We start from the raw sequence: 27,259 nt of genomic DNA, 5'->3' as shown, positions 1-27,259 counted from the left end.
GACCAAGAAAGCTTCTCTTACAATGATCCATTAATCATCAGATGATTTTAAGAATAATCTTTCTGAGCATTACACATTTCAGCAAATTTCCTTTTGCTGAAAGGAAATAATAAGATTTAATACCATTCTGACCTCAGTTAATTTCATGCCAGGTTTCACTATCTTGGCCACAGCTGCTGCAGTAGGAGACATAGCTGCAAGCTCTTCTTCAGATAATATGGCTCCTGTACCAACATATAGAAATCTAGTGTTATTTCTGTAATGTTTCACACTAAAGCCAGTAATATATTTTCCAAAATGAGTGTGTTCCAAGTATGACACCAACTAAGCATTACATACAAATTCCTGAGATTTTAAATATGACATCAAATTGTCATCTAAAATCTTTTAGCTAAATGTAGCTAAAAATGTTCTGGAAATTGACACACAATTATGCGTGATCAAATGGTACTTGTATTTGACAATATGGTAAAGATATAGATAAGTACTAATTTTACACTAAAAAAAAACTCAATGGAGTTTCCTACAACACAAGAAAAATACTATTAGTGGAAATTAGTAAGAACGCTGTAGGAAGTCCTTGTATTTCGTTCAAGTCATTTATAAGCATCTTCCAATCCATACCTTTACGTTTTGTGGCAGAAAGCAGGTCATTTGCATTCTCTAATTCCTTCTCCAATTTCCCAATTTTCTCAAGCATTTCTTTTTCCATTTGATCTTTAGATTCCTCCACTTCTAAAAGATGATCTTGTATTGCTTTATTGGCTAAAAACATTTTTAAAGACAGAATATCCACACAGTATTAAAATCTTGGGAGTTTATAAAATTTAACAGCATAGTCATTATTTTTCCCTTCAGCAGAATTTCTAAACAGGCTAAGGTTGCCAGTTACCCTCTGAAAATTTACTTCTAATTCCTGAAATGTTCTTGCCTAATGAATCTATTTCTCCTTTTGATATCTTTTATCCATGGGGAAAATTAGGGAACTCAAATTGTCAAAAAGTGGCTCTTAGTATCTCTTTGGTTTTATTCTGATCTTTAGCTAGAACATAAGAAATGACTAGAAAAGATCACATAGACAACTTATACTAGCAAACAAAACAAAACAAAACAAAACAAAAAACCAAACACCAAACCCAAAAACATACTAAAAAGAATACAAGAAAATTAAAGATTTTAAAATATACAGATTTTAACCTAAAAAGTGAGGCTTATATATGGATTAAGAGAATACCCAAACTATAAACCCATATGTACTTATCAAAGTAAATGTTTCACAAATGGAAGAAAAATTTCCTGTTAGAAACCAGACCATTAAAAAAAAAAAAAAAAAAAAAAAATAGAAACCAGACCATACATAAGATGAAAAAAACTCTGAAAAACATTATCTATATTTTCAAATACCCTATCTGTTGAAAATAAAATTCAAAGTTTCTTAATCTAAGAATCTTTCTTCTATACTAAATTTCAACTCTATTAAGGTCAGTCTAATTTCTAAATCCAATAATCTACACACAAAATAATCTTCCCATAATTAAATTTTACCTTCTCCAGCTTCTTTCAAAAGTTTGTGTAGTTCATCCACTGCTCGGGTCAGTTCATTGCTCTTTGCCTCGGAGTCATCAGCAGCACTCTAAAATTTAATCTTAAAAAGTTACTGGACATCTAAAAATGCAGTATTAGAACAATAAAATGTGTAGTTGGGCATTTACCTTGTATAGATTAGAGAGCTTTATGTGAGCATTTAACTCATTGTGGAATTTCTCTTCCATACTGGCCTGCTGTTCCTTGGCCTGCAAAAAAGACCCAATTACAGCAATCTCGCTTGAACTGAATTTTGTTTTTGTTTTTAAAGATTTTATTTATTTATTCATGAGAGAGAGAGGCAGAGACACAAGCAGAGGGAGAAGCAGGCTCCATGCAGGGAGCCTGATGTGGGACTCAATTCCGGGACTCCAGGATCATGCCCTGGGCCAAAGGCAGGCACTAAACTGTTGAGCCACCCAGGGATCCCCCTGAACTGAATTTTGAAAGCTCAATGAATGTTAAAATGAAAAAATCCAATTTGTAAAAAGGTAAAAATTAACACCAGTTTTCAGGATAAAGATGAATAACCTTAAAGATAAAATATTACTAATATTTTTATCTTAAAGTATAATACTTCGATGATATTAAAATTAACCATATTTATTTTCAGACAATACTTTGGATCTAGCATACAACTGCCATTTCTGAATCTAGCCATTTTAGCCTAGCTACAGCATATGAAAGTGTCCTGGCCATTTTATGGTACCAGAAACAGATTAAAACATGAAATCATTTAAAAAATAATAGCGCCTCATTATGCTTTAATATTTTTATAAAAGAGAAATTTTAAAGTGGTCATCTATACCTCTTTCAGTTTGGTCAACAGCTCTTCTACATGTTTTTGAAGATTCTCATTTGATGTTTTCAAGCCACTCATCTGTTCTTCCATTCTAGAAACCTAGAAACAGAAGAGTTGGGTGGAGAGAGGATATTGTAACAACTAAAATGAATTTGATATAAAGCTTAGCTGCCAAGTGAAAGCGAAATGTCCTACATCCAAAATAAAGGATTTCACATAAAATGTATATATTTAAAAAAATGAAAATACCTCACAAACAACACGTTTGGATTTATCTCCCAAAACTTATCAGCACTTCTTAAATGTATCTTAATGATACATCAAAAGATAGTAGATGGTATCAAAATTCATCAAAAAATACCTTAAAGTATTTATTTAAATGCAATTGGTTTATTTCCTAGACCACATGCTTATGAATTTCATCTCCCACATTTCTAATATTATGTTTACTTTGGTACACCATGGAGTGTATTTTTTTTTAAGGTTTTTATTTATTTATTTGAGAGACAGAGAGGGAGAGAATAGAGTCTGCAGGATTTGGGGGAGGGCCAGAGGGAGAGAAGGACAAGCAGACTGCCTTCTCAGCAGTATAGCTCCTGACTCGAGGTTCAATCCCAGGATCCCAAGATCATGACCTGAGCTGAAGTCAGATGCTTAACCACCTAGCCACCCAGGTGCCCCTCATCATGGAATACCTCTGTCATAAACTGGCACACAAATGTTAAGTTTTAACCAAAATGAAAATACAATTTTCCTAACTTACCTCTTCTTTTTTGTTTTCAAGATTACATTTAAGCTCTAGAATCTCATTTCCTTTTTCTCTGCCAAGAGCCAAGAGTTCATCAGTTTTGGTTTTTAACTCTGTATTCAGCCATGTATTCTGATTATGTAACAACTCCTTTTCTTGCTCCAAACGTTTTTCTCTATACTAAAAATATCCAAGAAAATAACATTCAATTAAAGACAATACACGGTTAGCTAAAAGATCTTGCCTGCAGTTAAAGAACATAAAGCAGAAACTTAACAACAGAAATAAATATTTGCATGCATTCTTAACAGAAAACAGATTAAGAACTCTAAGAAACTTAAATATCACAAACAGTTCAATTAAAATGACTTTAATGTTTAATTGTTTCCCTGACATTAAACAAAAACACAGCTTTTAATTACTTTATAGAACATTTGCCTATACTTAAAATTTAATTTAGATGAGTTTTAAGCAAAAATTGCATTTTGTGCATTAGGAATTGTTACTTGCTTTAACAGAAACATCAGAAGCTTGAAGTTCATCCAATTTTAACTGCAGATCACCCTTTGTGGCATTGCTTTCTTTAAGTTTTTCATTGAGACGTTTAAAATCCTCTAGAAAATTCAGAAGAGAATTTGAAAATAATGACTAATGCTCAGAGGAACCAAACATTGAAGATGCATCTCTTGAAATATAAGCATTTAACACAAAGTAAGTAGTTCTCAACAACTTTGTTTATCTCTTAGTTAAAATTTAATTTTAACAAATGATAAGCCAAGTTTGCGTACCCAATCAAACATGAAAATTATATTGGTTATTTTATTTTTAAATGCAGTATCTTAAGCTAAATATACAAATTAACATTGATTTTCCTGATATATACCTACAAATCTATTAGAATTTCAAAAATAGCCATTTGTTAAGTTAAAAAGCAGTAATACATATAAAAACTACTCAAAACAGCGAAAATACATGCCTAGCTTATATTCTTGCCTAACTCCTTCAGTCCATATTTTTAAATAAAAGCTTTCCTTTCAGGTTCTTATACATATTGAATATTTATGGACAAGTTATATGAAAACGTGTGTCTGTATTAGGAGTTCAGCCTCTACAAATCAACACTTAAACTGTTTCTAATTTGCTATTATAAATAATATCATAGTATCTTAGTATATAAACCTTGATCCAAATTATAATTCCCTAGATGTTTTTCATTTGTGTATAATTGTCTAGACAATTCTTCAAAACCTTGATAATGATTTAAAGAAACGGATGGGAAAAACAATAGGATATTACATTGAACTATATTCTGAGCTACAACAAAGAAGCAAGAGAAGTGGACTGCAGATTAATTCCTATTATAAGAGAAAGAAAGGAGAGTGGAGTTAGAAGCTAAAGTATTTCTTCATACCTGTTAAATATTCAAGTTCTTGAGATAGTCTCTCATTGGTTCTAACTAAGTCTCTTTTTTCAGCTTCTAATTCTTCTTTCGTCCTTGTAAACTGGCTCTATCATGCAAAGGAAAAGCAGAATATGTTTAAATTAAAAAAAATCGAATTGATTAATCATTTTAGGAACTTAAACAGAATTATCACTGTATTTAACATTAGCTGTAGCTTAAGAATCGTTGGTTTTCTTTCTCTTATAACTTAATACATCAAAAAGTTTAAAAATCACCTATAATTTCAACACTATATTTTACATTTTAAAAAATTATTTTTCATAGGCTTATGAAAAGTTTCCCATATCACTATTTATCTCTTGGAAGTGTCCTTATTAACTTAAGCTTTGTAGAAAAGACATTTAGTTTACTTCTAATTTTTTGCTGCCATAAAATACAATCTTGATGGTTATCACTGCATCAAATTGGTTCAATTTAGTTTTCAAGAAAAAGCCCTAGACATGGAATTACTTAAAACTTTTAACATTTTGTCAAACTGCTTTGCAGCAAGACAATGACAATCAATATGCTTTTATTTGTAAGTGTCAATCTCAAGCCACTCATGCCAGAAATGAAAATCATTCTATTAAAAAAAAAAAAGGAAGAGAACGAAATCAATGTTAACATGGGGAGGTGAAAAGTAATTACCTTATTGTTTTATCTGCATTTCTCTGATTAGAAGTGAACTAGGGCAACACTTCATATTGCCACTGACCATTTGTAAAGCTTCTTCTCCAGCTTTTTAAAATTCCTTTGCCCATTTCCCCCTGAATGATTTTTCTTAAAGTATGAAAGTAGTCATATATTAAGGATCCAGTCATATTTTAATTGAAAAAATACGTATTAATGGTTTATTTGTGCTTTAGTTCTTTTTATGCAATGAATTTTAAATTTCTATTAAAGTCTACCACTTTCCCAGTTAGTATCTTTTTTAAATTAACTTTTAAAAATTTTTATTTAAATTCAGTTAATTAACATATAACGTACTATTAGTTTCAGAGGTAGAAATCAGTAAGTACCTTTTATATATCAAGTATCTTCTTTTTTCTTTTTAAAGATTTTATTTATTCATGAGAGACACAGAGAGAGAGAGAGAGAGAGAGGCAGAGGCAGAAGCAGAGGGAGAAGCAGGCTCCATGCAGGGAGCCTGATGTGGGACTTGATCCTGGGACTCCAGGATCACATCCCGGGGCCAAAGGCAGGCGCTCAACCGCTGAGCCACCCAGGGATCCCCTCAAGTATCTTTTAGTCTCAAATCAAACACAAGGGTTATTTTGTTTTGTTTTTCCAAACACAAGTTTTTAAAAAGCAAGGGCAAGAGTCTGAAGTTTCTATCCAATTAGAGAATTACTGAGTATGATCATTTTATTAAACCAATAGGTAAATAATCCTTTTGATTATATTCAATCTGTTACTCTTATCACTACTCTAGAGAAATAATTTTTTTTTAAAGATTTTATTTATTTATTCATGAGAGAGAGAGGCAGAGACACAGGCAGAGGAAGAAGCAGGCTCCATGCAGGGAGCTCGATGTGGGACTCGATCCTGGGACTTTAGGATCTCTCCCTGGGCCAAAATCAGGTGTTAAACCATTGAGCCACCCAGGGATCCCCGAGAAATAATTTCTGATGTGGATTCACCCATATCCCCAGCTGTATCAACATAGTTGAAATAATGCCTGAGCAACAATAAGTATTAAATAGAGAATCTCTAAAAGAAAGGGAGGATGACAGGTAGATAAGAGAGTGAGTGGCGGGCGGGGGGGGGGGGGCAGACAGATGGACCTATGATTATCTCACCTATTTATAGTTCTATGACATTTTACTTACAGTGTGAATTTTTTTGAAAAAAAAAATCACAACCTTAAGAGCTACAGAATCAAAAGCAAGTTTCTTTTTATATTAAATACCAATATATTCTGATGAGTAAAAGAAACACCTTATCAATAAAACACATAAAAGTTCTATTAACATATAAAATTTATATATATGCATATTTGTCAGTAGTTTCTCCTAATAGAACATGTTTCATCTTCCCATTAAGAAACACAAAATAGAATACTTCCTCAAGTGTCATGCTTATAGTTAGCTTTATTCACAGGAATAACTTTTACCTGAATGGCAATATTGCGATCCTGAGCAACTTCAAGTTCTTTATTTTTCTCAGTCAGTGCCTTTAGTTGATTGTCTGGATAAAAGGAATTTTATGAACATACATCCATAAACTTAAAAACTGCAGTGACAGTTTTCATGCATCTGCCACCCGTATACATTTTAAAATGAAGAAATGGAGTCTCAGAAAGGCTGAGTTGTAGAACATAGTATTACAAATTCATGAATATCCCAAATTTACTCTACTTCTAGAACAAATTTTTTTACTTTTTTTTTTTTTTTTTTAAGATTTTATTTATTTACTTATGAGAGGCACACAGGGAGAAAGGCAGAGACATAGGCAAAGGGAGAAGCAGACTCCCCATGGGGAGCCTGATGTGGGACTCAATCCCAGGACCTCAGGATCATAACCTGAGCCAAATGCAGACGTTCAATCATGAAGCCACCCAGGCATCCCATTTTACTTTTTTTTTTCTTAAGTAAGCATCATGCCCAGTGTAGAAACCAACTTGGGGCCCAAAACCATGACCCTGAGATCAAGATCTGAGCTGAGACCAAGAGTCAAACGCCCAACTGACTAAGCCACCTGATGCCCCAAACTAAATTTTTAAATATATTATCCTGTCTCCCAAATCATATTTGTGATATTCTAACCAACATTTATAGAAAAAAGCATATGCAATTATCACTTTCATCATATTTCAATGACTCTTCTAAATTAATTATAACAACGAGTTAGTTATATTTACAAATCAGGTAATTGAGAAAAAAAAGTCAAGAGAATAAATAACGTTTAAACTATGTAAACAATGTATACAGAGTAAACTATGTAAACAATGTTTACGTAACACATAACAACGGATAACAACAATGGATAATTGTGATACAGCTTGTTTATCACTCAAAAGAGCCTTCGATATGGAGGAAAAAAAATTATGCTTGATCATCAATCCCATAATCTCCACTTATAGTGGTCTATCTCCCCTTGAACAGTTTCTTCTCCAAATGCATGCAGATAACTAGGAAAAATAAGCTTTCTGACATTTTCTTTCACTGAAACATATCTATACTATGTGCTAGCAATTTAATGAGTAAATACATGATTACTACTTCCAATCTTTAGCTCTACCTAAACAATTGGCTTATTATAGAGAAAAACCATGTAAATTAGTCTGATTTTTCTATTTTGCACTATTATTTACTGTTTTCCAAAGTTAAGATCTAGAATGATAAACTAAAAAAAACAAACATAATTGTATACCCCAGAAAGGCATACTACATGTGTGTCTAGGTTTATCCTCGCCTTCTCCTCCTCCCCTTTTCAGATCTCATTAAAGAAGATATAAGCACAATAATTTTCTTTTCTTTTTCTTTAGCACAATAATTTTCCTGAAATTCTTTAGCACCATAGCTCTGTAGACCTAGTTATTATGCCAAAGCAGAACCATATACAGATGAACCAGATCTAGCTACTCAATAAATTACTTATGCCCTCATTCCATGTGTGTATATATACCACTGTACACATGTATCATATATTTTAAAAATTAAGTGCTTCAAAATTAGCTGGAAAAAATTATGACCTAAATAGCTGATGGGCACAGACCTAGTTAAGAAAAAAGGCTGAAGTGTTAACCATTCTCTTATTAGCTTCCTGTGTTCCCAAATTAAAAATCCAGCTACATCTAACAGCAAATATTATGTCCTCACTCTATAACAATCTTTTGACATTTGCGTTCTCTTATCATAACCAAAGCATATAATACACATTTCCCAAGAAAAGCTAGGACCTTAACTAAGATCTTGTGTACCTTCTAGAACTTAATGATAGGAGAAAACTAATTAAAAACAAAATTACTCGGGACACCTGGGTGGAATAGTCTGTTAAGTATTTGTCTCTTGCTTTTAGCTCAGGTCACGCTCTCAGGGTCGTGAGATCGAGTCCTGAATCAGAGTCTAGGCTCAGCACAGTGTCAGCATAAGATTCTCTCCCTACCCCACCTTGTGCTCACTCTTTAAAAATAAATAAATCTTAAAAAAAAAAAGGAAATTGTTCATCTTTCATAAAAATTGTTCATCTTTCAAAAAGAAAATTGTTCATCTTTCATAAGAAACACATAAGGAAGCTATAGGCTTTAATCTTCAACAACATAAAAAATAATTAAGTCTCTGTCCTTAATTACATTTTCAGTTGCATAATGCTTCATGCGTCTTTAAAATGCTTTCAAACATCTCATTTGATCTGTACAGTTATGTAAGCACATGGACAGGTGGTTCTAGCCATTTCATATATTACGATTTACAAATGGCCAAAAGAGCTTCTGATAGCAGTCAGAATTAGAACCCAGGACTCCTGACCACTAAGCCTTACGTTTCTCATGTTCACCATCAAGTGAAAACTCCAAATACTACCTTAAATGAAAACAGTGACAATCAGTATTTTCATAAACAGTATGTCAATGTTTCCAAAGCATCCAAAAGTGTCTAAAAATCTCTATACTACAAGAATAAAATAAGGTTGTAAAAATACTTACTGAGCTTCTCTAGGTCAAGCCTTAAGCTCTGGCACTCTCGGGTTTCATTCACAAGTCTCTCCTGACTGTGAGACAACCTCTTCTCTATCTCAAAGTACTGTTGTTCTTCAGAAGCAGAGGAAAAAATAAAATCAAACATACATGTACACACACTGTCAATACTGCTATTTATTTTTAATAATGTTGATTTTAAAACTTAAAGACACAGTATTTGAATTGCACTCCAAATAAGAGATTTTGAGTAAAGATAAATAGAGCACTGAAAGGACTTTAACATTTCCAACTGACACATGTTTATGACAAAAGAAAATGAGACCTAGAGGGGATTTTACAACTTCTCTTCCATAAGACTGCAATTCTTCAAGGTAGGCAACAAGTCTTTACTCACCTTAGTATTTTCCCCATAAAAATCAACAGACATTTTAGTATAAAGCAGACACATGTTCAAAGAAACCTTATTACATGGAGAAAAAATTTAGATTAAAAACTGCTTTGTTTTAAAAGGTTGTATTAAAAGACTGAAATACCTAAAGATATAAAATAACTAAATTTATGTAAAAATGTGTTAACTGTACAAGAGAAGGACTGAGTGTGTCCTGTTGAGCACAGTATCAAGCACATAGGAGACAAGCGATATTTATGTATAAATAAATCAACAGGAGCCAGTGTATGTGCTATCTTCAGTGTTGGGATTCAAAGAATTATTTTTCCGACATCCAATGCTGCTTGATAATTAAAGTTTTTGAAATGACAGGGTTCAGAATTTTGTATCAATTTAGCCAAAGCAGCATCACCCCAGGTAAACCAGGGCAAATTATAACAAGAGTTTATATATTTCAGTAAGGGTAGCTGCTATGATCTTAATCCTTCTTCATGGACATACTCGTCGCTATGGTCGGCGACTTCCTTTCTTAAGGGCCTCCTGTAAGTACGTCTAAACAAGCCTTAACATATTTTCTATTAAACTCCAACGTGTAGAGAGAATTCCGATATATCCAACTCTTTTACGTTCACGGTTTCCAGCGCTGTCTTCCGCACGTACGCGTTTAGGTGAACATCTAGTTCGCAATCGGACCAGCGCGAAGGACTGAGGAACAGAACTTAGCGCACGAAGCAGTGCAATTAGACAAAGGCCTCTGAATGCAGGTGACCAGAAAACCGAGCGGAAATCACCAGCAGAGCAACAGAGAGACCGGGTACTCTAAGGTTAGAGACAGGGGCCGCAGACTCCCGCTAGTGCAGAGGAAAAGAGACCCCGATGTGCGCCCTACACCATCAAGGGACCCTACAAGAGACCACCCGGACCACAAAGAGAACGGAACTGAATGTGAAATGGGTTTCAAACAAACAAAAGGGCTGCTTTCTATCTAACCGTGAGAGCAGGTAGGCGAAGGCCTGGGGGTGGGGTGGGGTGGGGTGGGGTGTCTAAGGAGCAGGGGGGCGATGCCACCGGGGAGAGTCGCAGGCAGAAAGCGAGCTCGCAAGGGGAGAAGACCAGCCACAGCTACGGAGCCGGGCCCAGGATCCAGGGCGGGAAGAGCGTCGCCACTTACCGCTCTCCACCTTAAATTTCTCATGCCGCCCCTTCAGGCCATCGATCTCGGATTGCTGGTCAGCAAGGAACTTTTCAAGTTTGTTCTGGACGGACTTAGGCAGCTTGTTCAGTTCCGTGCGCTCCAGGACTTGCTGCAACACCGCCGCCATGTCTATCGGGCCGGTGGCCGCGGCGCCAGCCGCCGGCGGAGCAGAAGCGGAGAAGAAAGGCGAAGACCAAGAGGACCCAGAAGCCTGGGCGGCCGCCTCGGCCACCTCGCTCCGTGGCTCGCGCGCGCCCGCCCGCCGGAGACTCCCGCGGCGGGACCCTGGGAAACCGAGTCCCGCCTCAGCGCCGGCACCAGCCGCGCCACAGCGCCCGCGCCCGGACTGCGCGCGCAGCCGCCGGAAGCTGGGCACCCTGGGAATCCGAGTTCAGAGGGGCCTCTGCCCCTGCCCGGTTTCCGGCCCCCCCCCCCCCCCCCCACACACACCCCGCCCGGGCCACCCGCCTCAAGCCCCGCGGGCTTGTGGGAAACGTAGTGTTTTTCTCAATCCCTTCCCTGAGCCTGACTGCGCAACGCCCATTCCGCTTCCTCTTTTCTCCCCGCCCCACGGCTCTCCTTTCCCCCGCCCCCCCGGCCCCGGTCCGGCTGCTTGGCAGCTGTCCGCGAGGTGGCGCCACAGAGTATCCGTCCACTCACGTCGCTCCCTGAAAAGCAAGGCGACCTTACCGTCGAAGCTCCGGGATGCCATGGGTCGTCCTCTTTGGCGGCTTCTAGACACTGAGCCGCTAGAGGGCATCGGTCCGGGCAGGGCTGGACGGCAGGCCCCGGGCTACCGCCACGCTCTCAATGGCGCCCGGAAGGGGGCGGGGTGGCGACCGCAGTCGCTTTGGCTGAGGTGCCGCGGTGAAGGAAGGGGGGCCGTGTGCGTCATCAGGCTGCGCCGCCTGGCTCCGGAGACCCTGGGTTTGGAGTGGGAAGTGAGGTGGGGGAAGTCTGTCGCTTTTTGATGAATTCATCGGTTGTGGACTTTGGACCCGAGGGGCGCCTGGCCCCTGGAGGCTTGTACGTGCACCTTAAAGCCCCATCTCCGGAGGACCGACAGTTCGACAGGTGTGTGTCTGTCACGCGTGCACGTGAGGAGTGAGTGTGTGCATTTGGGCTCGGAGAGCCTCCTTTTGAAGGAAGAAAGGGACCGAGGGTAGGAAACGTACGGGCAGACACTCCGGTACAGGTCCGGTTACCGCAAAACGCTTTATTTGAAACGGCGCCCTTTGGTGCCTTTTGTGTGTGTTGGGGGGGCGGGGGCGGGGGGGGGGGTCACGACCAGGACCCACAGGCGCTTAAGGAGCCTGTTTGATTTTTCAGGGAGAGGATTTAAAGAAACCGGGAGGACTTTGAGTGTGACCTCTGGTTTTATGTTTTGAGGTGATCTCGTAGAAAGTGCTCCCAGCGTGTGTTCCTATTTCTAAGATGGAAGAAGCGTCGCGACAAAAGTTTTAAAACATTCTTCAAAACCGCTGACCGTCTGGCCCCCGTAATAGGACTGCTTGTTTCCAGATGGTGAAGTCTGCGGCTTGGAAGCTGAATCTGTAGATTATTTCATGTGTAATCCCCCTTCCGAAAAGAACTTGTCTCAATGAAGCATTCCCAAGTCATTCTCCCCTGCAGTCTCCCGCAGCAGCAGGCCTGTTGTGAATATTGAGTAAGGATGTGTTGGGTTTTTCGCCCAAAATATGTTGTAGGATTGTTTGAGTTAAGAAGGTTGCTGGTATGTTGTAGTGCCATCCATATACCGTGTCCTTGCCTCACTAGCAGTGATCCGCCAAGTGGAAACTGCAGCTATTCTGTGCGCAGAATCACGGGATCCTAAAATCAGGTAGGTTTTCAGACTTGCCTGATCCAAGTTCTGCATTTTGTAGACGAGGAAACCAGAGGCCAAGGAGATGAGCTGAGACTTGAGGGTTGAGATGTGACCCAGTCTCAAGTCACAGTGCTTGGACAGCTTGCAAGCTTACGTTGTCACGCAACACTTGAGGTAAAATTGAGCTGTTCTAGGCAAGGTCTGCGTTTTTAGTGGTGTCCTTTGTAAAGTATGACTGGCTATATTTTAAAGTTTTGAAGAAGCACTACAGTAATGTGGTTACTAGGTGACACCTTGGAAAAAATGAGATTGGGAAGTTACAAAGAACTTTGGAGTGTCCCTGTCACTGCTTTTTCTTGCAAGAATTAAGGCAGAAGGAAAAGGAGTAGAGTAGCATAATAAAATTTAATACGTTAAGGCACTGTTAAAAGTGGAAAGCCTTTAAACTTATAGCAGCATTAATGATTCATATAGGCAGTTCTAGACTTAGTCTAAAAATAATTCTGGTGCAAACCCAATTTACTTTCACAATTGTTGGGGGAAAAAATCTGGGAAGACGTAATTATACTGGACAGGCTCTTTGAGGAGACAACATCCAATAGGGAGTTTCAAACTGGAACCAATTCTTTGGGATTTACTTTTAGAGTAATGCAAAATCATTGTGACTGGCAATTTACTGGTGTCAGATACAGTTCATCTGCAGCTGCCTTGACTTTGTTGTACTAAATAAGATTGAAACTTTTTACACAACTCAAATGACTATTATTTCTTTTCAAAACGCTGCAACTGTTGTCTACAAATTGGAGAGAGAGAGAGAGGGCAAGCAAGCAGAACAGGGGTTACCCTTAGTAAAAGTTTAATTGAGAGACGGGGTTTTATTCCTTCATATGAACATAGCATTTCAGGGCTTGGATTCTAGAGCTAGACTGCCTCCGTGTAAATCCCACCTTTGCCATTTACCAGCTTTGTTGCTTGGGCAAGTTGCATTTCTTTTCTTCTTTTTAGTTTCTTCATCTATAAAACAAGGGTTATAATAACAGTATCTACTTTCTATGAATATTAAATGTTACCGTATGTAAAGTACTTAGAACATTGCCTTATACAAAGTAGAAACTATGTAAATGTTCATTATTATTGCATTGTTATTTATCAAATTCCATAATTCTAATTATACTATGAGCTGCTCAAGGGCATTGGTCAAGTATTGTTCATCTTTGTGCTATCCCAGCTGGCACGATTTCTAGCACATAGTAATTCTTCATACTATGCTTATTGAGTAAATGAATTTGATTCTCTCTACCTCCCAAGAGCAGCTCAGAAATTGTCCTCTTTCCTGTTGTAGAAATGAGTACAATGAGGCTCAGCAACAGACTATCAAAGCTGATGCAAACTAACAAGTAGTAAATTCGATAAAAAATCAGCTGTGTTGACTAGTAGGTTAGTGTTCTCTCCCTTATCTCAGATAGGGGAGAGAGTTTTGTCTTTTATGTCAGCTCTCGCTGATTGGTAGTCATTTGCAGCAGCACAGTGCTGAGAATTCTAAAGCTACATTTGAACTTTGCAGGAAAGAATACTTAATAAGCAGTCAAGGCATGGGATAGTATCAGGAAGGTACAACTCTGTCTCTATACAACTCCTGTGACAAAAACATCACAAATTATATTTTTACCTAAAAATGCTGTGTATTTTTTTCTTGTAATTTAGGAGATTGAATTAGTTCCCAATAATGGGAAGAACCTACATTGTAGAAGAAACTGTTGGCCAGTATCTTTCAAACATAAATCTTCAAGGAAAGGATTTTGTCTCTGGTCTTTTAATTGGACAGGTATGTATCTTTTAGTGCATTTATTAGTAAAACAAATTACCTGTTTTTTTAATGTTAAAATGTTCTGTTTAGCAATAAACTCAAGGTTAGGGAATGGAGAAGAAGAACTTAAGAATGGTCTTCAAAGAAAAATGTGGAGAAGCAGGACAAACCTAGCTCAGGTTTGCTGTCAGAACACATTCCCTTTTGACAATGTAAAAGTAACTTATAATGTAGAAACTCCAAAATTAGAAATTCACTGATCAGATTATACATATGTTATTATCTTTCCAAGTATTTTTTATTCTCTTCTAATCTTTATTAACTCCTGGTTGTCTAATTCTTTGCAAAAGTAGCTTTTGACAACTTTATTCTCATTGTTTGCTTTATCTCAGTCGTATGGCAATATTGGTCAGGTCTATTGTTACATCTGTGGTACTCAATCTTACTGAAATTTTTTTTAATGTTGATTCAGTGGGGAGAGGGAAAGGGAATAAGAGAAATTTGCAAATAAGACAAATTTTATTTCCCTTTTGGAGTTAAGGCTTAAAAATCAACAAAAAATGGAACACAGATTTGGGCAGTTACTTTAAAAAGAATAAACATGGGATGCCTGGGTGGCTCAGCAGTTGAGTGTCTGCCTCGGGCTCAGGGCATGATCCTGGGATTCTGGAATCAAGTCCCACATCGGGCTCCCTGTAGGGAGCCTGCTTCTCCCTCTGCCTATGTCTCTGCCTCTCTTTCTTTGCCTCTCATGAATAAGTAAATAAAATATTAAAAAAAGAAAAAACATAAGCACCTGGTGACTTGTTATAATTGAAGAAAAAAAATGTGTTGGGGATCCCTGAGTGGCGCAGTGGTTTAGCGCCTGACTTTGGCCCAGGGCGCAATCCTGGAGACCTGGGATCGAATCCCACGTCGGGCTCCCGATGCATGGAGCCTGCTTCTCCCTCTGCCTATGTCTCTGCCTCTCTCTCTCTCTCTCTCTGTGTGTGACTATCATAAATAAAAAAAATTTTTTAAAAATGTGTTAATCAGCAGGGAAGATGGGGCAGCAGTAGAAAGCAATAAAGAAAGGAGAGTCACAGACAAACTAATTACCTTCATCTAAACACTGTTTAGGGGAGAGTGCACTGTGGCCCAAGGACTTGATTTTGATGCCTAGTAGCAAAAAGAGTTCTACTGTGACAGTTTTCTTTCTGGGTGTTTTATCATGACACCTTAGAACCTTCAAATTGCATAATTAACTTTTCTTGTTTTGATTCTATCCAGATTTTAAAGCTACTTCTCTCCTATAATTTGAAACCCCATGTTATCTCCTTATAAAGAATGTACTGTCAAGGAGAGTCATGTGTTCACACCCCTTCGTGGTATTCTTGTTTTCAACATCATTCTAAATGAGCTTAGTTAATGTCAGTCTAGCCCTGAGAGACCAGTTCCTTCTTAGAGTTTTCACAAATCAGATTTCTTAACTTGTAAGACAGAGAGTAGATCTTATACTATTCACCAAGGTAGTACTACCCTATGAAACCTCTCATTAGTCAGCCAACCTACCTTTTTGGCAATAATCTAAACTATTTTTTTTTTAAAGATTTTATTTATTTATTTGAGAGAGAGAGAGCACAAGCAGGGGAGGGGCAGAAGGAGAGGGAGAAGCAGACTCCATGCTGAGTAGGGAGCCCAATGCAGGGCTCCATCCCAGAACCCCCAAGATCATGACCTGAGCCACTCCAGTGCCCCTGATCTACTTTTTTGATTGAGGTAACTTGAATCCAGTATGGGGCTCTTTTTGTTAGGAACTTTTTATTTAAGGTTTTCTTCTTTCCTTTATTTAAGAAAGTTTTGGGGGATAAGAGTTTCAGAGATAAAAGATAAAAGGTTGGGGAGAAATAGCCTCTTCCAAACTTGCCTTACTCACATAGGCTTTTACTACAGCTTGACAAAACCACCATCTTACAAATAAGTCTTCCACAATTTAAGGTTTTCTTTCCAGTCTTTCCTTTTGATGGTGCCTTTTCATCCTTTCCAGTATGTTTCTTCTTCTCTATTCCAGGGCTTATCACTTTTTTCTTCTTCCCCTCCAGCTTGCCTGTTTCCTACTTTCGGGGTCAGTTTCTTTTCCTTTTTAAAGTTATGCTTTCTTAATCAGCAGCTATCTTTTCCTCTGTGCATTTGAATGTAATTTTCTGGAAATAGCTTTTGTAGAAATAATTTCCTTTATTTTTTATTCCAGGATGATACTCATAATGGCAATTTCAGATCATGTATGAGAATGATACCATGCTATTTGGTTTTATCTGCCTTGTTCATACTTTTTTTATATCAAACCTTCACTATAGTGAGACTGAGCTTTTAGAAGTTTCTGAATTTATCTTTAGATATCCCACCTTTTATTACCATTAAACTGCTATTAAAGCAGAGTCATAAATCTGATAGCACTTCAATTATGTGTCTGACATCCCTTCTGCTTTCCTGTGGACACCCATATACAAGTTCCTTAGCATCATTGTTTCAATGGAAGTAAGACACAAAGTTATTTGTTGCTTTATTTTACTGAGTTTTTATATCTGCTGAGCTATCCAATCTGTTCAGATGATTTAGAAAATAAATATAATTAGAAAATTGATCAAGCATATTTTAGTTAAAATAGAGTACATTCACTCTTCCAGTAATTTTAAGGACCATCATATGATTCACATTCAGGATGTCCAAACAAATAAGGAGCTGATACTAAGTATATCATGTACATAAATAAATGACCTGTGAGGGAAACATTGTAAGGCTATCCATGAAAATTGGTTTCCCTAAAGAGTCCTTTGTGATACAAGTATTAACAATTTAAGTTGCTATAAATATTGTTTTGCATATCATAAGAGCTTTACATTCTTCAATCAGATGTCACTCTAATAAGCTTTTCTAATTTGTTTTTAAGTGTTCTTCACAAAAGGATTATGTCATTCTTGCCACTCGAACGCCACCCAAAGAGGAACAAAATGAGAATCTCAAACATCAACAAAAAGCTAAGTTGGGTAACTTGGATGAAGAATGGACCACAGAACATGCCAACCAGGTCATCATATTTGTCTTTTTATATAGTTAAATTGTGCTTATTGACTAACAAAAGTACTTTATCCTCGTTACTAGACTAGGATTTCAAAATACTCATTTTTAAGTTTTCAAATCTTGCATAGTGTATCAATGATAGAAGTATTTTCTGTTCTGTTTCTTCCATGATTATATTTTTTCTTTTTTAATGATATTTTTCATTTGTTGATTACTTGTGTCTAATTTTAAAAGTATTTTTTACTTGAGGTTAAATAACCCACCCAAGACTACATAATAAGTGATGGAACTGGGATTGATTTGAATCCAGGCTGTCTTATTTAAAAGTCTTTGATTTAAAAAAAATAATAATAATAATAATAATAAAATAATAAAAGTCTTTGATTTTATATGCTGTGCATTTCAATTATTCACCTTTATGCATTTTATTTTTTAATCTCTCTTTGTTATTAGTCCTTTAGCTTATTTCCAAATGTTCTTTAAAATAATACTAGTTATTGATAATATAGTTGCTCATCAGATTGTTTTAAAGACCTAACATAGGGTCTGAGAGAATAAGATGATAGTTTGGTTAGGGTTTTTTTTTTTTTTTTTTTTTAATGTTCTTAGAATGTATGTTGTAACCAAAGTGAAAGACATTATTACCACAAGAGAAGTGAAATAAGAGTAGAAAAGTGCTGTAAGAATATAAAATGGTGAATCATTAAATGCCTGCCAATGGCTGGATTCAAATGGCTTCAGAAAAGGTTCTGAACTTATAAGATGAATAGGGCTGTTAGTAGAAGTCAGAGAACATATTGAACATACAAAGGACAGTATGAATAAATGACCCAAAGGCATGAAAGTTAAAGACAGGGGAAGAGCAAGCAATTGGGTATAATTGGAACATGGGGTATATAAAAGAACTTAGATATAAGGCTGGAAGGGGCCAGTTTATGGATGGTTCTGGAATGTCATCCTAAGAAGCAAGAGTTTGTTTGGTAGATAGTAGCTCTGTAGTAGACATTCAGAGCTCCCTATCTTGGGAAGGAGTTAATGTGATTGATCAGTAATTTAGAAAATAATTTCAATGCCTTGCTACAGTGTAAATGGAGAATAGAGATACTGATCAGTTACTATAATAGTTCAAAAAAAGATGATGGGAGCCTACACTAGATAAGCTTTATGAGGATCTGTCACATCTCTTTTGTTTATGGCTATCTCCTCAGTGCCAAGCATAGTATTTTCATGATTTACAAGAACTCCAAAATCTTGATAAATGAATACGTGAATTAACTAATGCAGTGGGCTAAAACTTCACTACCAAACACGCCACCCACAGAGCTAGTAGCAGGATAATGTAGTGACCAAGTAGACTAGGACCGAAGAGCATTTGAGAAAGTAGCTAAAGATGACAGAGATTTCTAATCTGGATGTCTAGGAAGAAGATGGTGTTGCCATTTCATAGAAGGAAACAGATTTGAGAGCGACTGAGAGGGAATTGTGACTACTTAAAAGTAGTCAATGAATGTATTATGTCAGCTAACAGGAAATGTTAGAGTAAAAGTAATCATTTTCATCTCCCACCAACTTTAAATTTTTTAGAGATGTGCATGTTTATCTGTATGTGTGTATGTATTTGTGATGGGGGGTGGCATGTAGTGAAAGAATCTAAAAAATTTTTAATATCATCTTCTAATGAAAATATTAAATATTTTAAGCTTAAATCCCAATGGCTTCTAAATAATTTTGGACTCCAATTGTGCTTTTGGTTTCTTTTAAAAGTATATACTTATATATAAGTGTATAGCATATATATATATACATATATATGTATTGAGAGATGTGTATCATATATGTACACACACAAACATAAAATTTTTATAGCAAAATAAGTTAACCTTTTTGCCTCTAGAAAGAAACGGCTAATTTTATGTGTGCGTGATTTTGAAAACATGCATAATTCCCATGCTAAATATGAAAACTTTGTTCTTTATGTGTCAAGCTTGTGTTACTATAATGAATAGAATTTATTAATACAGAGGGAATCACCAACAGACACAATGTAAATGTATTCCAGAATAGACTGTGGTAGCTAAGAAGATTTAACTTTCTGACCAGTTTTTTTATGTACTAAGTATACAAAAAATAACCAAAGCACTTTGATCTCTGAGTTTAGTTGGTAGAAAAAATTCCGTCTGTATTAAGAACTAGCCACAATTACATGAAGGGAAATAACATGGAGGACAAATAGGTAGTATGGATCAAAAAACCTTAAAAATATGTATAACTTCATAACCTAGTAATCCATCTCAAAAAATTTATCCTAAGCAAATAATCCCATGAACAGAGAAAGCCTTGCTAGAATTTTTACAGTATTATTTGAGTAAAGAAAAATTGGAAATAACATTCATACTCAATATAATAAACAGATATAAAAAATTGAAGTAAACATAAAAAATAGGAAACAAATGATTTTTAAGTCAGACTCCTTCTCTTCAAATCCCAGGCTTTAGTATTCTTCTTTGTAGGTATACAGAGTTAGTTGAGAACCACTTTCTTCCCTTAACTTCCAGACCATCACATACCAGTAATCATAACACAGGTTTGTGCGGTAAGTTCCATGGGAGAACAACACCAAAGTTCTGTGGGACCTGAGAGATCAAAGTATCAGGGAAGGCAGCTTCCTTAAGGTGACTTTGAAGTATTCAACAGAGTTCAGACACATAGAAAGATAAGGGAAAGTCAGTTCACGCTGAGGCAGCAGCCTGAATGAAGGTGTAGAGTTAGCCAGATATGTATATGGAGAAGAGTGAGGACTTCCTAATATTTCAGGGGAAGTAATATCAAATGAGGCTCTGAATATCAGATAGCTAGATTTTAGAGTCTGAAATACCAGTAGTAGATACATTTATATATTATTTAGGTGACAGTAGAAGCCATTGAAAATATTTTAGAAGATATTTCAGTCTGTGATCTCATGAGAAAGGGGTTTATTGATGTAGCTAAAGGGTGTCATTATTAATAGTATTAAATGGCTTTAGTTATAAAGGCCAAAAATTAAGGACAGTCTAGGAAGATTGTGTACATAATGATGCCCCATTCATCATGGTTATCAACTATTTCTCAGTATTTTTACCTGTTTTTCAAAGCTCCCACCTCAGTGCTATGTATATAGTTGGTACTCAGTATTTACTGATTTAATTTTTAGCTTATCAAACACAAAAGATTTCATATAATGCCAAACGCTTATGTTAACTAATACTATATTTCTATTTTTAGGTGTCCAGAATGCTACCAGGGGGACTTTTAGTTCTTGGAGTATTTATCATTACAACTTTAGAAATGGGAAATGATTGTCAAAATGCTCTGCGTAGAGTAAGTCTGAAATATCAGAAATTCTTAATATGATCAGTTACTTTTTTTTTTTTTTTTTTTTTTTTTGAAGTGTGCTCCTTGCTGGGCATGGACTCACAACTCTGAGATCAAGATCTGAGCTAAGATCGAGAGTCAGGTGCTTAACTGACTGAACCACCCAGGTGCCCCAAAGTTATATCTTATTTTAATTGATTATACTATGTACAGTGATCCTAAGCATACTTAGGTTAGCATTCCGTAATTATGCTGGGATTAAGTTGAAATAGCTTTTTCCATCCAACTGCTTGGTATTTTGAGTGTAAAAAAAAAGTCAATATTTCTATTTTCAATCAAAGCTATATATTTTTAAATAACTTTAAGTTTAAAGATAAGTTATTATTGGGGCACCTGAGTGGCTCTGTGGTTGAGCATCTGCCTTTGGCTCAGGTCGTGATCCTGGGGTCCTGGGATCAAATCCCACATCAGGCTCCCATAGGGAGCCTTTTTCTCCCTCTGCCTTATGTCTCTGCCTCTCTCCCCATGTCTCTCATGAATAAATAGATAAAGTCTTTAAAAATAAAGATAATTTTTTACTATTATGAGACAAATTATAGTGGTTTTAACAATTTTTCTTGTACAATAGCAATATTCTGCTAGACCTTCCTTCTAGTTCAAAGTGATTGGTATAATGTGAAAGTGATAGATTTGTGATTCTTCACCTGTTCAATTTTCTCAAGATCCTGAGAGTAAAACATAATCAGATACTTATTCTTTATTCCTGGGCAGAGTATCTATCATTAGTCCCCTCCTGTATGTTTTACTCCCATATCAGTAAATTGGGTAACAACATAGTCTGTAAATAAATATGAAGGTCTACAAGCTGTTTCCCCTTAAACCCAAATCTAAAGCAAACTTTGTGCAGGCAACTTTCATCTTTTTTTTAATACTCAGGATCCAGATGAGCCTTCAAAAAGTTCTTTCCCACCCCAAGAGAGAGGGGGACCCATAATCTTGAGAAGTGCAAAACCCCACAGAATCAAAAAAATTTTCTAGTAAAAAAGTCTGTAGCTCATAAAAATCATAGTTGCTACAGATTCTTCCAGTTTTGTAACCTTTCCTGTCAAATGTCCCACATCAAATCTTTGCTATTTGTGCCTGTCAAATGTCCCACATCAAATCTTTGCTATTTGTGCCTAAGGGAGAAAGGGAAGAAAATGGAGATATTCCCCTCCCCTGGCAAGTTACTCAACTTTCTGCTCTTTTTTCCATTGTAAATAAATGTACCTTTTACAATTGTTCAACTTCTTTGACATTTTGAAATATAATCTAAACGTGTATGTGCTTAATCACGATGGTTGTAAATCTTTTGTGATTGGGACTGGATTGAAGAAGGTGAATGTGGGCTCAGTGCTAGAGAGATACAGTTGGTCCTTTTATCTTTTCCTTTTGCTTTTGTATCGTTTTATTCCTAAGAGGCAAATAAGACTTTAGAAAGGCTGTATTTCGGGCCTTATTGAGTTTCCATTTTCTGACTTTTTTTCCACTGCCCATAGTGAGGAACTTTGTAAGAAGTAACCTTACAAAACTAGTGTCTCCCATAAGGTCATTGTTGAGAACTTTGTTATGTTACATACTATCACCTTTGAAGAAATTTCTTTTGATGTTATTATCAAGAAAGTTACGTCTCTTCTCATCAGTTGTATTCAGTTTATGGACAATGTGAATTAGGTAACAGATTAGGTTTGGCTGTGTACACTATTGTTAGGAAGTTTAGAATTTATGACCCTTGGAATGCCTGGAGGGCTCAGTGGTTGAGCGTCTGCCTTTGGCTCAGATCCTGATCCCCAGGGTCCGGGATCAAGTCCCACATTGGGCTCCTTGCTGGGAGCCTGCTTCTCCCTCTGCCTCTGTCTCTGCCTCTCTCTCTCTGACTCTCATGAATAAATAAAATCTTTAAAAGTTTATGACCCTCCACTCATATCAAATATGCATTTGTATAATTCTTATTTCTGGCATAAATGTATGTCACTATTTCTGATTTTTTTATTTTCAATTTACATTATTAGTATATTTTATGTGTATATAGTGCCTTACATTTTTTGTGACATTTAAATAAATCTCAAGTGGGTGGCATGCTTCATTTTTATAGGTTAAATATCACTTGTCATTTCTCATTCTAATTAAAATAGTCTTTGTTCTGTACTTTTAAACTTAAATGCTAATTGCCCAAAATTAATTTCTCATGTCCAGCAGATTGATGACAATGATTTGTATTTTTATATTTAAAACTCAAATTTTATAGATTTCTGAAAATGGAATCCAAAAGGTTAATAAATCAGTTTCATTTTTTTTTCTTTTTTGAAGAAAACAAAATTTAATGATAGAATCATAGAATTTTAAAACGAATTAGGAGCTTAGGGACATTATAATTATCTTTTTCCTTGCACTCACTTTTGTTCTCTTATTTTGTATTAAGTTAATGTGTGTTTTCCTCCCTTTCAGCTAATATTTGCTATGGAAAAATCTTTGAGTAAAAGGAGACTCTGGAATTTCACAGAAGAAGAGGTCTCAGAAAGAGTGACACTTCACATTTGCTCTTCTACAAAAAAGTATCTTTTATTTAGGTGTTTATGTTTTAAACTATATGATATCAAAATAATGTTCCTGCAAGTTTTTTTCCCATTTACTTATATTTTAAAAACAAGCATAATTTGGAAGTTTTTCCTGTAAATAACACATAATTAGGACTGCCAATAATAGTACTAGTAATAATGGTTTTTAATCATGCCTCAGGATTGTTAAAGAGTTTGAGAAAGATGGCAAGGACTGGGGATTCTGAACTCTTTACCAGCTAACTGCCCCTGTCCATTGAAGCTCAGTAGATCCTCTGCTGAGTGGTAGATGCCTGACAATGCAGGCAAAGTAATGCTTTTATCTTGTTGAATTTTCACCTCCAATTCAAAATGTCCAATTAAAGCACAGATGTATTGAGCTGGACAGTGTAGGACATCCAAGAAATTTTTTTGTCTTTAGCCAAGAACAAGTGACACTGGAAGCCTCCTTAGGGCCTCCTTAGCTGCTTTCCTCTGTATCTTGCCAGGGCAAGAGTATCTCCTGAGCAAGAGGCAGCCATACCAAGGGAGCGAAGCAGTGTAAGGGCCCAGTAAATTAGGCCTTGCAAAAGATAAATTGAAGAAGAGACCATTCCTACAGAAGCTGAGCTGGTAACTCCTTTGGTATTTAAAAGTTCCATGTACAGGCGCTTTGACCCAATAAACATTTTCAGTCTTGACTCCATTCAAAACAGCACCTCTATTTTTATAGAGGGTGTGTATTTGAGGGAAATTTTGCAAGTGTTTCAGGATTTTAAGCAATAGGGAATAGTTAAAGCACCACAAGTATTACAGTCAGAATAATTTTTGTGTACATGTATTAGTCTGTGCAAAGTGTGAATATATATGTGTTTATTTACAAGATGTACATGTATTTGTGCAAACATATGTAAATATATGTGTATATATATCTTTATATGAAGTGGTATGATTTTGTAAAAACCCTTAGATGCATGCACTTTATTTTTATTTTTTGATGACTTATTTTCTTTTGATTATCAAAAATTACTTCTCTTTCTTTAGTTATTTCTATCCTTAATCAGTAAAGAATAGTTTGTCGAACTTATGATATTCGTGATCCAAAGGTAAGAAAAATTGCTTTTTAAAAGATTTGTATTGCAAAAAAAAAAAAAAAAAAATTGTATTGCAAAGTATTTTTATTTATTTTTTTTTTAATTTATTTTTTTTTTTAAATTTTTATTTATTTATGATAGTCACACAGAGAGAGAGAGAGAGGCAGAGACATAGGCAGAGGGAGAAGCAGGCTCCATGTACCGGGAGCCCGACATGGGATTCGATCCAGGGTCTCCAGGATCGCGCCCTGGGCCAAAGGCAGGCGCCAAACCGCTGCGCCACCCAGGGATCCCTGCAAAGTATTTTTAAAATAAAATTCAGTTATTTAGTTTTAATAATTTTTAGTGCTTTCATTTCCTATTGGTGTCCACAACCACCTGCAGTTTTTTAAAATTTTGAAATGTGATTAATTTCATTACAAGCAAGGATATTTTATTTTTTGTTGTTCAAATATTTTTATTAAGCTCCCCCTACCTATTTATGCATTTAGTATTATATTTGAGAGGCTGGTAGTAGTAAAAGCATCTGGGCCTTTGGTAGTTAGTTGCGTAGTTAAGTAAGCCATCTACTAGCAGAATCCAGACTAATGTTTTGCTAAGTTGTCTAAAAGCAATGTGAAAAAAAGTAACTTTGCAGTGTAGTGTTAGCAAGGATAGGACAGAAAGGAGAATATCTGGCACCTGATAGTTGCTCAGTGATTATTTGCTACACACAAAAGCTTCTAATTTGATACTGTTGAAGCTACAGATAAGAACCAGAGGACTTGTCAGAATTCTACATGAACTGTCTGATTCTTTTCAACCTACCTCTGGGGAATGGAGCTGCCAAGGCTGCCTGGGATGTATTGAAGGGTAGTGAATTTAATGCATGCTTTATTTCTATTTAGTTTTAACTTATTGCCCTTTGATGAGAGAAGTTGACCAAAATATATTAGGTATCAGCTTGTGTGAGTTAATTAGGTTGTACGTTTTATAGTATTTTATTGATCCACGTATTTTACCTGAATCACGTATTTTATGTTTTTCCACCTTCCCCACTGCTAAAGAGTTCAGCAAAACCAGCAGATTGGAAGTACCAAAATGGACTGTCAACCTCATGGCTTCCGTTAGAGTGTACAGTTCATGTTAATATTCACATCCCGCTGTCTACCACTTCTGTCAGCTATACGCTGGAGAAAAATACAAAGGTATCAGGGCAAAATGAATTCTCCTTAGTCATTGTTGAATAGATGAACTGCTTTTATTCTGGTTGTCTATGCCATTTTATAATCCTCAAAAATCACATGCTAATTATAATGATATTATGGGTGACTAATTTATTACCGCAAGCAAATTAGAAATTTAAAGATAGGACAAAAAAAAAAAAAAAAAGATAGGACAGCATCATAATACTAATGTATTAGCATGATAGGTACTTCATAGATATTTGTTGATTAACATGTAGCTAAGTACATTGTAAAACATCATTACATTAAATATATAAAAAAGGTATACTGTTTGGTCTTTCTTTTCTTTTCTTTTCTTTTTTTTTTTTAATTTTTATTTATTTATGATAGTCACACAGAGAGAGAGAGAGAGAGAGGCAGAGACATAGGCAGAGGGAGAAGCAGGCTCCATGCACCGGGAGCCCGACATGGGATTCGATCCCGGGTCTCCATGATCGCGCCCTGGGCCAAAGGCAGGCGCTAAACTGCTGCGCCACCCACGGTTCCCTGGTCTTTCTTTTCTTTGATTTTATTTTCTCCTTTCTAGTCCTTTTTTGTATTTCTGTACATTCTTTTGTTCATATCTCATTTCTCTTCTTTTGCTGGAGCTTGCTTATTTTTTTTCTCCTTAATATATATGTTTTTGAGGTTCTTTCTCTTTTCTCACTTTCTTTTAATATAATGGGAATTACTGAATTTTATTTGACTTTGGTCATGTATTTAGTTATTAAGCCTCCCAAGTGTGTGATACAATGTTAGTTTAGGATAAAGATTAGAAAAACTCTTATTAAATATGGCTAAGTTGCCAAACTTGGGGATATCCTTTTTTTTTTTTTGTTTATGAAACTGAATAAAAGCACAGCATGGAGAATATAGTCAGTGATATTGTAATAGTGTTGTGACAGATGATAGCTACACTCGTGAGCATACTATAAATAAATTGGATCACTGTGTTGTACACTTGAAACTATTGTAACATTGTGGGTCAACTATATGCAAAAATTTTTTTAAAAATTTAATTTTATTGATTTATTCATGAGAGACACAGAGAGAGAGACAAACATAGGCAGAGAGAGAAGCAGGCTCTATGCAGGGAGCCTGATGTGGGACTCGATCTTGGGACTTCAGGATCACAGCCTGTTCGGAAGGCAGATGCTCAACCATTGAGCCACCCAGGCGTCCCGCAAAAATTTTTTTAAATACATGAAGAAAAAATGGCAAAATGTTAAGAAATAAATACCACCTTACTGATTACCACATTAACATTTCAGTGTATTAGGTGGAAAAAACTGGACCCTAGGGAGTTTAATAGAGGTGGCATTATATCTGAAAGATATCCATGTTGTGTTCCTTTTAAGAACGGACTTATACGCTGGGCTAAGCAAATAGAAAATGGCGTTTATTTGATTAATGGACAAGTTAAAGACGAAGATTGTGACCTCTTAGAAGGACAGGTGAGTTGAAAGAAAATCATTTTACTTATGAAATTATATGTGCTTAAGGAAAAATAAAAGATGACTTTTCTGTCATCTTTTCTGTAGTTC

General features: G+C 36.2%; 2 protein-coding genes across 9 annotated transcripts in view; one reads left to right on the top strand and one right to left on the bottom strand.

The window, feature by feature from the left end:
• TPR (translocated promoter region, nuclear basket protein) overlaps positions 1-11,137 on the bottom strand; it is a 65,471-nt gene extending 54,334 nt beyond the window's left edge. Inside the window, exons 1-11 of one of the 2 annotated variants that reach the window (XM_077901906.1) lie at positions 10,774-11,137; positions 9,221-9,325; positions 6,689-6,762; positions 4,546-4,642; positions 3,645-3,748; positions 3,150-3,314; positions 2,393-2,485; positions 1,713-1,793; positions 1,546-1,633; positions 625-765; positions 133-224 (exon numbers count right to left, since the gene is read on the bottom strand). In XM_077901906.1, coding sequence (XP_077758032.1) covers positions 133-224; positions 625-765; positions 1,546-1,633; positions 1,713-1,793; positions 2,393-2,485; positions 3,150-3,314; positions 3,645-3,748; positions 4,546-4,642; positions 6,689-6,762; positions 9,221-9,325; positions 10,774-10,924 — 1,191 coding nt within the window. In that variant the 5' untranslated portion in view covers positions 10,925-11,137. The remainder of the gene's footprint in view (positions 1-132; positions 225-624; positions 766-1,545; positions 1,634-1,712; positions 1,794-2,392; positions 2,486-3,149; positions 3,315-3,644; positions 3,749-4,545; positions 4,643-6,688; positions 6,763-9,220; positions 9,326-10,773) is intronic. The other variant, XM_077901905.1, reaches the window with a different exon arrangement.
• Positions 11,138-11,451: 314 nt separating this feature from the next.
• ODR4 (odr-4 GPCR localization factor homolog) overlaps positions 11,452-27,259 on the top strand; it is a 41,305-nt gene continuing 25,497 nt past the window's right edge. The window contains exons 1-9 of one of the 7 annotated variants that reach the window (XM_077901916.1): positions 11,455-11,871; positions 12,577-12,637; positions 14,327-14,447; positions 17,359-17,496; positions 20,751-20,846; positions 23,328-23,434; positions 24,486-24,522; positions 25,557-25,697; positions 27,074-27,169. In XM_077901916.1, coding sequence (XP_077758042.1) covers positions 14,349-14,447; positions 17,359-17,496; positions 20,751-20,846; positions 23,328-23,434; positions 24,486-24,522; positions 25,557-25,697; positions 27,074-27,169 — 714 coding nt within the window. In that variant the 5' untranslated portion in view covers positions 11,455-11,871; positions 12,577-12,637; positions 14,327-14,348. Of the gene's footprint in view, positions 11,874-12,186; positions 12,464-12,497; positions 12,638-12,680; positions 12,797-14,326; positions 14,448-17,358; positions 17,497-20,750; positions 20,847-23,327; positions 23,435-24,485; positions 24,523-25,556; positions 25,698-27,073; positions 27,170-27,259 lie in introns of those variants that run through there. The other 6 variants (XM_077901919.1, XM_077901917.1, XM_077901914.1 and 3 more) reach the window with 6 other exon arrangements.

Source organism: Canis aureus, chromosome 6 (assembly GCF_053574225.1).
Source record: "Canis aureus isolate CA01 chromosome 6, VMU_Caureus_v.1.0, whole genome shotgun sequence".
Taxonomy (NCBI): domain Eukaryota; kingdom Metazoa; phylum Chordata; class Mammalia; order Carnivora; family Canidae; genus Canis; species Canis aureus.
Note: the sequence above shows the minus strand (reverse complement) of the source record. Positions and strands in the feature narration are given on the sequence as shown.